This window comes from Oxyura jamaicensis, chromosome 14 (assembly GCF_011077185.1).
Source record: "Oxyura jamaicensis isolate SHBP4307 breed ruddy duck chromosome 14, BPBGC_Ojam_1.0, whole genome shotgun sequence".
Taxonomy (NCBI): Eukaryota; Metazoa; Chordata; class Aves; order Anseriformes; family Anatidae; genus Oxyura; species Oxyura jamaicensis.
In genome coordinates, this window is record NC_048906.1 from 723,989 (window position 1) to 735,348 (window position 11,360).

The 11,360-nt window shown below is 47.4% G+C and overlaps 1 protein-coding gene across 1 annotated transcript; it reads left to right on the forward strand.

Annotated features, from left to right (window-relative positions):
- Positions 1–290: 290 nt before the first annotated feature.
- UBFD1 (ubiquitin family domain containing 1) lies at positions 291–7,488 on the forward strand. The gene is made up of 7 exons (XM_035339473.1): positions 291–423; positions 628–879; positions 958–1,166; positions 2,325–2,390; positions 2,595–2,700; positions 5,203–5,285; positions 6,501–7,488. Exons 1-7 carry the CDS (start codon positions 405–407, stop codon positions 6,609–6,611), a joined length of 846 nt encoding a protein of 281 aa, XP_035195364.1. The 5' UTR covers positions 291–404; the 3' UTR covers positions 6,612–7,488.
- The last annotated feature ends 3,872 nt before the right edge of the window (positions 7,489–11,360 follow it).

Genomic DNA, 11,360 nt, shown 5'->3' on the forward strand with positions numbered 1-11,360 from the left:
TGCCACTTCCGCCCTCGATCCCAGCCAATCACGGAGTGTTTCCGCCCTCAGTGCCGGCACGTCCTGCAGGCCACTTCCGTCCTCAGGGTCCAGCCAATCACGGCGCCACATCCGCCCTCAGTGCCGGCTCCATCCCGCCGCGCCCCTTCCGCCCGCAGCGCCCGGCCAATCACCGCGCCCGCCGGCTCTGGGGGCGGGGCTCCCCGTAAAGGGACCGCTGCCCATTTCTCGCCGCGCGGGGCCTCAGCGCCGGGACGTGTAAGGGCCGGGCCGGGCCGGGAAGCGGCTGCGGGGCGGGGAGGGGCGGGGCGGGTCCGGGCCGTGCTACGGGTGCCGGCGGGGCCCACAGCTCCCAGCGGCGGGCGCTTCCCGGCGCGCCCCGCGGCAGATTGTACACAATCATCATGGCCGCCGCCGCGCCAGGTAGGAGCGGGCGGCCCGGGGCTGCCGGGGGCTGCCCGGGGCGGCGCGTGCGGCCCGGGACGGGGGGCGTGGGGCCGGGGCCGGGGCCGGGGCTGGGGTCGCGATCGCGGTCGCGGTCGCGCCCGGTGCCACGGCCGCCCGCCGAGCCGTGCCGAGGCGTTCGGAGCCGAGCCGAGCCGTCCCTTCCCGTGCGCTCCCCCCCAGGTGCCGAGGGCCCGGGCATGGAGGCGGAGGCTGCGGGCTGCGGCGGGGAGGGCGGCTCTCCGGCCGCGGGGCGCTCCCCGCAGGGCGAGGGGCGCCGGCACCCCCCGGCCTCCGTCAGCAACGGCGGCGCCGCGGAGAGCGGCGAGGAGCTGGTGGAGCTGAAGGTGATCTGGAACAAGAACAAGTACGACGTCAAGTTCCGCCTGGACGGCACCGGCGCCGACCTGAAGCAGGAGATCCACTCGCTCACAGGTCGGTGGGGGCGGCCCCGCGCCCCGCGCCGCGGCCGGGCCCCCCGGTAACCCCCGCCCTGCCTCGCCTCGCCCGCAGGCCTCCCGCCCGCCATGCAGAAGGTGATGTTCAAGGGGCTGCTGCCCGAGGAGAAGACGCTGCGGGAGATCAAGGTGACGAACGGCGCCAAGATCATGGTGGTGGGCTCCACCATCAACGACGTGCTGGCGGTGAACACGCCCAAGGAGGCCGCCCAGCAGGAGGTCAAGGCCGAAGAGAACAAGAAGGAGCCGCTCTGCAGGCAAAAGGTTGTTGGCGTCTCCGTAACCCCGGGGGGGCAGAGCCGCAGGGCTCGCGCGGTTCTCCTGCAGGCTCTGCAGCTGCCTTGGGGCCCTCGGAGCGGGGCAGGGGCTTTGGTTGGTGTGGCCGAGCGTGACGAGACGAGCTCCGTGTGGAGAGGCTCTCGCAGCAGAGAAACGCCCGGCCACGCGCAGCCGGGGGCTGAGGACGCCCCTTGTGCTGCTGCCAGGCACAGCCTAGCGTTTCGGGCAGGAAACGTTAAATAGTGGAAACGCTTTGTGGTTGTTAGCTCAAACACGGCCAAAGTTAATTATATCTAAAAACTAATTTTGGTTGACACAAAAAAACTTGGTTTCTAAAAACTGCTTTTAAGTGGACACCAAGAGAGCAGTTCCCCCAGCTGCCCGAGCGCTGCAGGGAACGTGGGTGTTGAATTTTCCCCTCGCGTCGTGAAGCGTTGCCTCCTGGTAGGAAGCGAAGCACGGTGCTGCCAGGCTTGTTTTGGTGGCTGTGCTGCAGTATGGTGGGCTGATAAAGGACTTTCAGCTCAAGGTATCGCCAACCCCTCTCAAAATAAATTTAAATAACAATTAAAATGTGCACCGTTGATCTACAACCTTTATGAGACGTGCTTTTGTTTTTCTATAATTTATCATAGTTCACGTTCACTCTAAGTTCCATCATTGTTTAAAGGTACTCAGCAACTTACGAGCTGTGAGCATGTTTGTCTTAGTTACTAGTGCTCTAATCTGGCCTGGTTTGCTGCTGTGTTGCGGTCTGTTGCTCTGCCAGTTGTGAGGGGTTTTCTGCCATTCACTGAATATAACACTTGACTGTTAAAACTGGCTTGCCAAATGCCAACGATGTGGTTCAGCATGTACGATGTTAAAGTGAGGCGTGGGGTTTGTATAGACATAATGTAAACGCGTCTCCTACGAAGGACGTTACCGTTTGCGTCACACTGGGATTTTATTCACCTACATAATTTCTTTAGACTCTCCTAGGAAGTGCTCGTTAACTTTGAAAATTAACTGTTTCCTGTGTGATAAGTGACCGGCTGGTTTTTAACTGTCTCCTGGCGCTGCTGGGTTCCGTTCCGTTCAGGGTGCGTTAGAAGTAATGTGAACAACTCTCCGTAAATTCTAACTTCTGCTTTTACCTTGTAGCAACACAGAAAAGTATTGGATAAAGGAAAACCCGATGATGTGATGCCTTCTGTTAAAGGTGTCCAGGTAAGTAAACGAGCACTTGAGACGGTGCCGCTGTAGAAAAGAGAGGGCTTGTCTGTGGTTGGAGACCTTTCTTTGATGCTTCCACCTTTCCTTTTTGTCTTAGTAGAAAACTTGGAAAACAAATCATCCTTATGCTTAAACAGCTAAAAGGACGAGTCTCCTGTCGGTGTTTCACCACGACTTACTGTGCTGCTTTTCTTGTAGGAGCGCCTGCCAACAGTGCCATTATCTGGCATGTACAACAAATCGGGGGGGAAAGTAAGACTGACCTTCAAACTTGAGCAAGACCAGCTATGGATTGGTACAAAAGGTGAGCGACTCTAAAACTCTGAGATGAATAACTGATGTTTGGTGTGTAAGTGATTTGTGTGAACTAGAAGGTTTCTGAAGTGATTAAATTGTGTTTGGGGAATGATATTGACGTTTTATTACCTCAGAACTAAATTTTGCTGCTGCTTCTCAAATGTCATTCTCTTGTGTTATCGGACATGGGTTAATATTTCATTGCTGTTCTTGAAAAACACGAGTGCAGCTGTGCCAGTAGACGTGGGTTCCAATCCACTATTCATAGGTCCAAATATAAATTACAATATTTGGCGTTTCTAACGTATCTCAGAAGTACTTCATAAACATTGGTTTGGTGCCAGCATCACACAGCGGCTCCGTGACTTGGCTGAGACTCAAAAGAGAATCGTAGAACTGGGAGTAAGAGTAGGAGTGCTGGCATCTCTGTCGTTATTTGTCCTTCCAACCAAAATCAGCTGGGTGTCTTGTTTCAGTGATGTACAACTGCAGAAACTATGGCATGTGTTGCTGTGCAGAGGAATCAGTTTACCGTCTTGAGTGGTGCCAGGAGGAGCTGGAAGTGCTGTGGTGATAACATGCATTGCTGAGGACGTCTCAGATAATCCCCCTGCCTCCAAAGGAAGCCTTAGTCTGACCAGGATGGGGCAATGCTATATTGATGAGCAAGAAGAATAGAAGTGCTTGCTCACTGTCCCAGTAAAGTAACCTAATTGGATGGTAATGTTAGCTTTGGATGGCACCTCCAGCTGCTACGCTATTTCCAAAGTAAGCAGAAATCTCTGAAGTTTTTGACCTTTCCTATGTAGGACAGACTTGATTGCGACCTGGAAGGCTTTCTGTCTTTAAAATCTCCATTGGTACGAATTGCAGCCAGATCTCTTAGGCTAGGTGACAGACACGCTGCATTTTTTCCTCTATAGCTTGGGTGGATGGTTTTTTTTCCTACTGATAACATGTTCCAAATACGTGAGTAGTACTTAGGTAATTAATCCTTTCCCCTCACCTTCTAGACCAGTTTCAAGTTCAGTATTTCTGAAGTGTTCTGGATCAGTGTTTCTTAAGCTTTGAAATTTGATTCTCCTTATAGCCCTCTGTCTTTAATATAACCTGTTTCCCTACTTCCCCAAATTAGCAGCGGCTTACTTCCTTTAGGGACTGGTTATAATTGCTGGCTGTTGGTGAGAGGAAAACTTCCTGCTCTGAGAAATTCATGGTAGATGCCAGCGCATAAGGGCTAGAAGAAACACAAGCAGCTGTTAACGTAGCTTTTGTTGTTGTGGCTCTTTTTTAACTTGGCAGTCTTGGAAAACTGAAACTGATTTGTCCCGTACGCAGCCTCCCTTTGCTCCCCACATCGCACTGTACATTTTTGTAGCCTTAGGGCCGATAAGGGCACGTGTTTCTCAGTTGCTCCATATACTTCTCATATAGTCACTGGTAGCTGGGTTTGTCTGTTGCTGAGATGTTGCGAGAAGTAATTCAATTGCAGGGTGATAAATGAGTGCAAAGTAGGATTTCGCTCCGTGAAGGAGTTGCAAGTCTCCCAGGGATAGTTTAGGGTCAGCTTAGTTACAGCACTGAGGTGGAGAATACTCGTCTTCGCAGCCCAGACTGAGTATGTTTATCTCCCCATTTACCTTTTTAAGTAGGCGTGTGTTTTTTCTGGTTCACAAGAAGTAATTATGTGGATCTAAGGAACGCTTTGTTCAGTTTATGGTTTTCTCTGTCTGATGTGCAAGAAGGTAATTTTAGGCTGACGCTGAAGGCTGGGGCTGAAAGGGAGCTTCTTGAAGTTAGGGCTTCAGAAAGAAGTGGGAACGTAACCGAGACAGAAAATCTCCTGAACGCTACACCTTGTCGTTCTTGTTGGTTGCTTCTGGCTGGCTGACCTTAGTCTATCATGTAATTGTAGTCATCTTTTTTTCTTTCAGTTTCCTTTTTCTTCTTCCTTTCCCTACTTACACAGGAATGTTTCCTTGCCTGTGCTCTTATAGTAACAGCTGAGCACTGCCTCGGGTTAAAACCAGAACTGGACCTCAAAGGGCCAGCTGGCCTCTCTTGCCTCAGCTTCTTTCAGCCTTGTCATTTCTGTAGAGCGTAGTGCAATCCTTGACAGTCCAGGTGTAAGTGTTCAGGACTAGCTCTAACTACGGTGAGCAATCCTGCTGGCACGGGCGGAGTTCCTTAGGGAGAAACACGAAATTTCCCCTCGGTGAATTTCAGGCCCAAATCAGGTTCACCGAAGTACTTTCTGTGATGCAGAGATATCACAAGGTGAGGAACTGCGCGGTTTGGGACTCCTTTACACCACTAGCACACCAGCTGGGGGCTGTGTGGCAATGTGGAAGATGTTCCTCTCAGCAGCAGGTACCCAAAGTTCACCCCAGTGGGAAAGCCTGCTGACACCTGAGGAGCTTTTGGGAATAACGGAGGTGGTTTTTGACGTTAGCATGACATACATCTTCCTCATACGTCAGAAATAATACTTTGATCAATTTTAATGTAGAGAGAACAGAAAAGTTACCCATGGGGTCCATTAAAAATGTGGTGAGTGAACCTATTGAAGGACACGAAGATTATCACATGATGGTAAGTAATGTCTCTACTTTAATAATATTCTAGTTACTTCATGCAAATACGCAGGAGGAAGGCTTTCAAAATAGAGCAAGTCTGGGACTGATAGCAGTACCAGCCTCACCTGCTGTGGAATGTCAGAATGTCAACATTGTCTGCTGTCAAAATGTAAATATTTGGGGTTGCATACTGGATATCTGCTACTCTGTGGAACTCTGGGCTGATCTCACACGAGTGGTAGTGCCATTTAACGTCCTTCATCTCTTGACTGTTAGAGCAGTGTAAAAATACTCACGCTATAACATAATTTCATAATGTTAGCGATATTTTCCTGTATCCAGTTTAATTTCTGGTTTCTGTTCCATTTAAATAACAGGCCTTGCTGGTGGTTTAAAAAATAAAGTGATTTGATTCTGTAATATTTTTTCACACTTAATTTTCTGAAAACCTGGTGTTGGTTGTAGAAAAGTAACACACTTAAGAGCAGTGCTAATTCTACGGGCTGTTTCTTTCGAGGTTTTTCTTCATGTACGCTACAGGAATTGCAGTAACTAACTTCTAAAGTTGAAGTAATTTCCTTATATTAGCCTGCCTCCTTTCTTTAGGGGAGGAGAGGGGAAATGTTGTACCTTACATCCATTGTCTGAGGAGGGAGCTGATCTGGTCTTTTATCAAATACTTGTTCTTTGATCGCTGATATAAGAAAATGTCCTCTTCCAAAAATGATACAATAATCATTCCAAAACAAGGGTAGAGGTTATTGGCATGCCGTAATGCTCCTCTCCCATTCCTACTTACATAAGTAAGAGAGTAAGACATGCTGTCTACTTAGATAGACAAATTAAAACTGAGATTTCATTTTTTAAAACACGTTCGTTGTCTTAGTTCCTGTTTGACTTCCTAACTCTGCATAATTTCTTTAGAGACTTATCTTTGAGGATTAGATTCAGTCTTCCATAAGTTCCTCGTGTTCTTGAAACTGGCCAAGAGAGTTTGTTGCAGCTGTGATAAAGGAAAGAGCTCATCACTTAATTGGTTCTTTGCAGTTGTTTCTCAGAGGAATGTTTCCTTTAATGGCATACCAAATCTGTGTAGAGCACACAACCCCCCTGAAAGAGGCCATACCCATAGCAGACTTGTTTGTTTTTTGTAGCGGGTAAGACGTGTGTCCAGTCTGGTATAAGCTGTTCTGTTTTCCATATGTAAATGTTGTCGTTTTTAACTTTGCAGGCATTTCAGCTGGGCCCAACAGAAGCATCTTACTACTGGGTCTATTGGGTACCAACTCAATATGTTGATGCAATCAAAGACACGGTGCTGGGAAAGTGGCAGTATTTTTGAAAGCACGCTCACCTCTGGCACAGGAAAATGACACAAAGCTAAGGACACTGCTGGGAGAGGCCTCCAACATCCCTGGATGTGATAGTCCTGGAACTTTTATTAATAAAATATGATAAACGAGGCATTGATGGAAGCCAGAGGTGATGTTCTTTCACCATTAGTTTACTTTTAACTTAAATTTCACCATCCCTTTTCTGCAGTCAGCTTCAACCATATTTAAAGCAAATACAGTGGAAATCAATAAATCTTAATTCACAAAATACCGTGTGTAATACACTTAAATCTGCTGAGAGTTGATCTTCCAATTTAGTTTTAAAAAGTAAATATTATGATGTATTACTGAGGATTTTTTACATGGTTTGAACAAAAACAGATATTTTCATAACCTTTCAGTTACAAGCATTAAACTTAATTTAGTTACTTGGTTGTGACTGAGGATCTCAGAAACAGTTCTTAAATAATAAACTTTAAACAGTATGCAAAGTCAATGTTTAGTAAGCCATATTCTGCTGGCCCTTTTATTTCAGGTTTGAATCTTTGGTAGCAAAACTCTAATTTTGTTTCCGTAAACCCAAAGATGCCGTGCGCTCTCTCTCCCTCTCTCAGCTCTGGGTTGGTAACTCTGTGTGGCGTGTTTGGAGCAGGCGAATACCACTGTGGGTATTTTATCATCGCCGTGACCCAGTGCTGCTTACTGTCCCATTTCGTGCCACTTTGGTGGTTTTCCTCTCACGTGCACACCTTCCTGCTCCTTTTTTTACCTCCTGCCTGGGGTGCTACGTTTTGGGAGCATTCTCTCGATTGTGCGTGTTGCAGTCCGGAGTCGTTTTGCAGCTGTGGGTGCGACACTCACCCGTCCAACTGGAAAAAGCAAACACAACTCCAGGGTGCGCTGCCTGCCGCTGTCTGACGGGAGCGTTCTGAAGGAGTAACGCAAATCTCGCAAAGGAGGCGAACCAAAGAGACCTTCCCGTCCTGCTTTTTGTTGGGAGGAGGGCAGAGGTGGGAGAGAGAAGCTCCGATGCCATTTCCCGTTCCGAATAACAGCAGTAGTCTTTTGTGACCTGGATTTGACCGTTTAAAAGTATCGTATTCGGTGAATCTTACCCAATGAGGGGTATCTGTCCAGCAACTAATTTTTGAAATTTAAATTACCTTTCAGCTTTTCTTTTCTCAAGTTTACAGTAAGTTGTTCTTGCACCTAGGTCTGTCGGAAATACTGCTCCTTGCCTTTGGTTTGTGATATTCTGTGTGTCATCTCAGCAATGACCGTGCCATTTATCTCAGGTTTTCTGAATGGACCTTTCAGTCCTGAAAAGGTGCACAACCGTAACAGATTGTATCGTGCAGTCAGACTGAATCAGTCTTGCTGCGTGTTAAACCTGCATCTAACAGATCACTTTTTTTTTGTAACACTGTGGGCTTGGTGTTAACTCATACAAGTAGCTCAACGTTTTGTGAAACTCACTTAGAAATATCCTTTTACGAATAGTTGAGCTTAGTATATTCCACGTCCTTTTTTCACTTTCCTTGAAATAGCCCAGTTGAAACTCAGCAGGTGCAAATTCCCAAATGAGTATTATTTTTTTTGAGGGACTCAGAAAAGCGTTCATTGTATGGTGTGTTACGGTTGCGTGTTTACCTGTAGACTCTTGATGGCAACATGAGCGGCTTTTGTTTTGTATTTTCAGTTAGAACATCCATGCAATACGACTTCTAAGGTGTTTCATATCCTACATATAAACTAGTGATGTGCTCGTTACTCTTGTAGCTTGAGGTATTTCCTTTCTGTGTAAAGCCAACAGCAGTGTGTCGTGACGTAAATGCGCGGAGATGGAGCGATCCCTGCAGGAGTGCTGTCAGCTCCCCAGAACCACCCCCTTCCGAGCGCTCGGAGTGAGTGAATGCAAACAGAGGGGCTGCCATCGGTTACTTGGAGTGTACCTACAACTTGAATGCGGCTATCACTTCTTATTTCCTAACTGCCAATCCTGGTGTTAAGGCTTAACTTCACGTTTCAGTTCCTGGTGGGCAGTGTACGCACTACAGTGCTGCATCGTATCTTGTGTGTGTATGGCATATGAGGGTACTTAGTGACGCTATTTCTTCCTGTCACTTGGCTTCACCTTCGCACTTGCCTGCGTTGTTGGTTCTGTGATTATCAGCTTCCACCTGAGCTGCTCAGAGCTGTCTGTACACCCATTCATGCTCCATTTTCCTTTCCTGTTCCTTCGTTGGCCTGCTCCCTGGGAGGACGTGTACCTTAGCTCCAACTCTTCCCCAGAGTTGCCGTGGCTGCCGTGTTCGATGCAATAACGCGGGTGAGTACAGCGCTGCTGGTGCTGCGGGAGGGCACGTACCCGACCGGAGCGCTGTCGAGGCGAGAAGGGCACCCGGGCACGCAGAGCGCTGTAGGAGTTAGCATTCCCTCCTGAGGGCTCTGCATCCCGTACCAGGTACAAAAAGTCATCTCAAAAGAAACGGGATATAACAATTGGTGGTTACAAAGCAGCTTTAAAGGTGAAGAAAAGAATATTATAAACTAAGGCGATCTAACACGTCCTGTTTAGGTGGTACTTTTCTAGTTGAATTTGGTTTGAAAAATGGAATTTTCTTTTTTTTTCTATGTGCAGAGTTTGAATTAAAATACAGGAAAGTGATACTTATCCGAAACGCTTTAACTGGTGTGCGTTGGCGTAATTTAGTAGGTTTCTTGGGAGTTCTTTGACATGAATTTTCCTATTGAACTTAGCAGCATCGCTTTTAAAATCCTTTCTCTTTTGGAATCGTGGAGCTTTATATCTTCTGGTATATACCCATTTTCCAAGGTGATTCTTGGTATTAGTGATCATTAACAGCTAAGAAAACGTTTATTATCTTTAGTTGCACTGTGTCACAGCTTGTCTAGCTAGGGAGCCGTTTCCTAGCCTCTCCCTTGATTTTGGATTTTACTCTCTGATAACTGTGGTGCTCTCCAGAGCAGATTTGCCATAAGAAATGGTTCTGTGGAAAGATGTGATTAGTCCTCGGTAAGACAAATATTATCAGTAAAGTGCAAATGCAGTCAGAATTTTAAGTTGGCTGATGACGATTGTTTGAGAGCCAACGCGTACTCTTCCATAGGAAGTTTATAGTAATATCTGTGGTGATTCCTATGCAAAAGTTGAATTATTTCACTTAAATAACGATGTAATGCCTTTCTGCGGAGATCAGATCCCTGCTGGATATAGATGGAATTCCCCCTGAGTACCACTTTTGGGGTGCTGCTCCTTCCAGCATCACACTCAGTGTTTGCTGATCGGCGATCAGAGCACCCGGCGTGCAGGTGCGGGTTGCAGCAGACCGCAGGCAGTGTCCCCACGCCGAGGTGGCAGCCCATGCCCGGGCAATCTGTCGTCACTCCCCTCACCAGCGGTGTGCAGGAGCAGGAACTGCCCGCGAGGAGACCGCTGCGGTAACGGAGCTGCTTGGAGCCCTTTGCCCATGGCGCGCTGAAGCACTGCACCTGCAGGCCATTCTTTCACTTCTCCGTGCCCCCTGCTGCGGGGTTCCTGTTCCTCTCCTTGTTGAGAGTTTGGTGTTCCTTCTGCCATCTGCTTCTGCGTTCTGTGTGAGCAGCTCCTGCGTATTCAATTAGGGATACAAAAGGGTGTCCTTACACCTTGTGTGGGTTTGAACACAGACTGCATCTTGCGTGAAAATACTTGCAGGTTTTTCATATCGAGCTTAAGATTAAAGTAAATTGTTCATGTCCGCTAGTGACACGGTTTGATGAGAAATGTATAACCAACGTACAGATTATCATGAAAAAGAGGAGGTGATCCGAACTGAAAGAGCTAGATGAACTGTTAGCATGCAGTACGTTAGAGCTGGCAACACACGCACACAGCCTGTTAGATTTTATACTTGACGCTGTTTGTACCCAGTGCTTCATACTTCAAGGTCCAAAGAAAACCAATTCACTTGCAGTGACGCCGTGCGGGTGCCGTGTTTGGGCAGTGCTCTGTTCCGAGCTGCCCTGGCTGCGGTGCTCCCTTCAGGTGCCGGTGGTGCAGCCGCGGGCACAGGCACGCTCTCAGCAGAGCCCAGGCTCCGTGCTCTGCGCTCCGGTCTCTTGCTGTGCCAGCTCAGTGGAGCAAGGTTTGTTTTCAACATTTTCCTTCTTTTGTTTACGCTTTTTTCCGCTGTAACTTTATTTTCCAATGGAACTGTTTTCATTTCAAGTTTTGTACTCTGACCTTTTGCTGCCCCTTAGAATTAGGTTGTTAGCATCTTGTTTTGCCAGTTAATGTCCTTGTCACTGGGGAAAGGAAGAAAGGGACCAGGAGAGCTGTGCGAGTGTTGTATGAACCATCTGGCCGTTCTACCTTCTAGCCAAGGATTTGCTTTCTGTGGCTCATGGAAGTTCACTATGTCTTATCCATGTTCCAAGCAATTCATTCTTTTATTTTTGTCTGTTTTCAAAGAAATAAGGTCTTAGATGTTTTTGTCCACTGCAGATTTATTTTAAATGAAATATGTAAGTGCCATGTTTTATGGTATTTTTAAATAATCTATTGCCTATTTCTGGGGAGGGGGAGATGACAACTATTTAGTCTTAGATTTGCACTGCTGGATTTTTTAAGTGTAACCTTGACTGGTTATCCTATTTGTTTTATTCTGTAATATTAGTCTTATGAATTAAAGTTTGATAATTAATTCTTTCTGTGTTTGAGTGTTTAAGCGTCCTGTACGTGCTAATCTGCTCCT

Excerpts from the sequence above, each read along its gene's own strand:
- UBFD1 (XM_035339473.1), top strand. Across the intron at positions 880-957 it reads GGAGATCCACTCGCTCACAG|GCCTCCCGCCCGCCATGCAG; the intron begins GTCGGTGGGGGC and ends CCTCGCCCGCAG. Across the intron at positions 2,701-5,202 it reads GCTATGGATTGGTACAAAAG|AGAGAACAGAAAAGTTACCC; the intron begins GTGAGCGACTCT and ends ATTTTAATGTAG.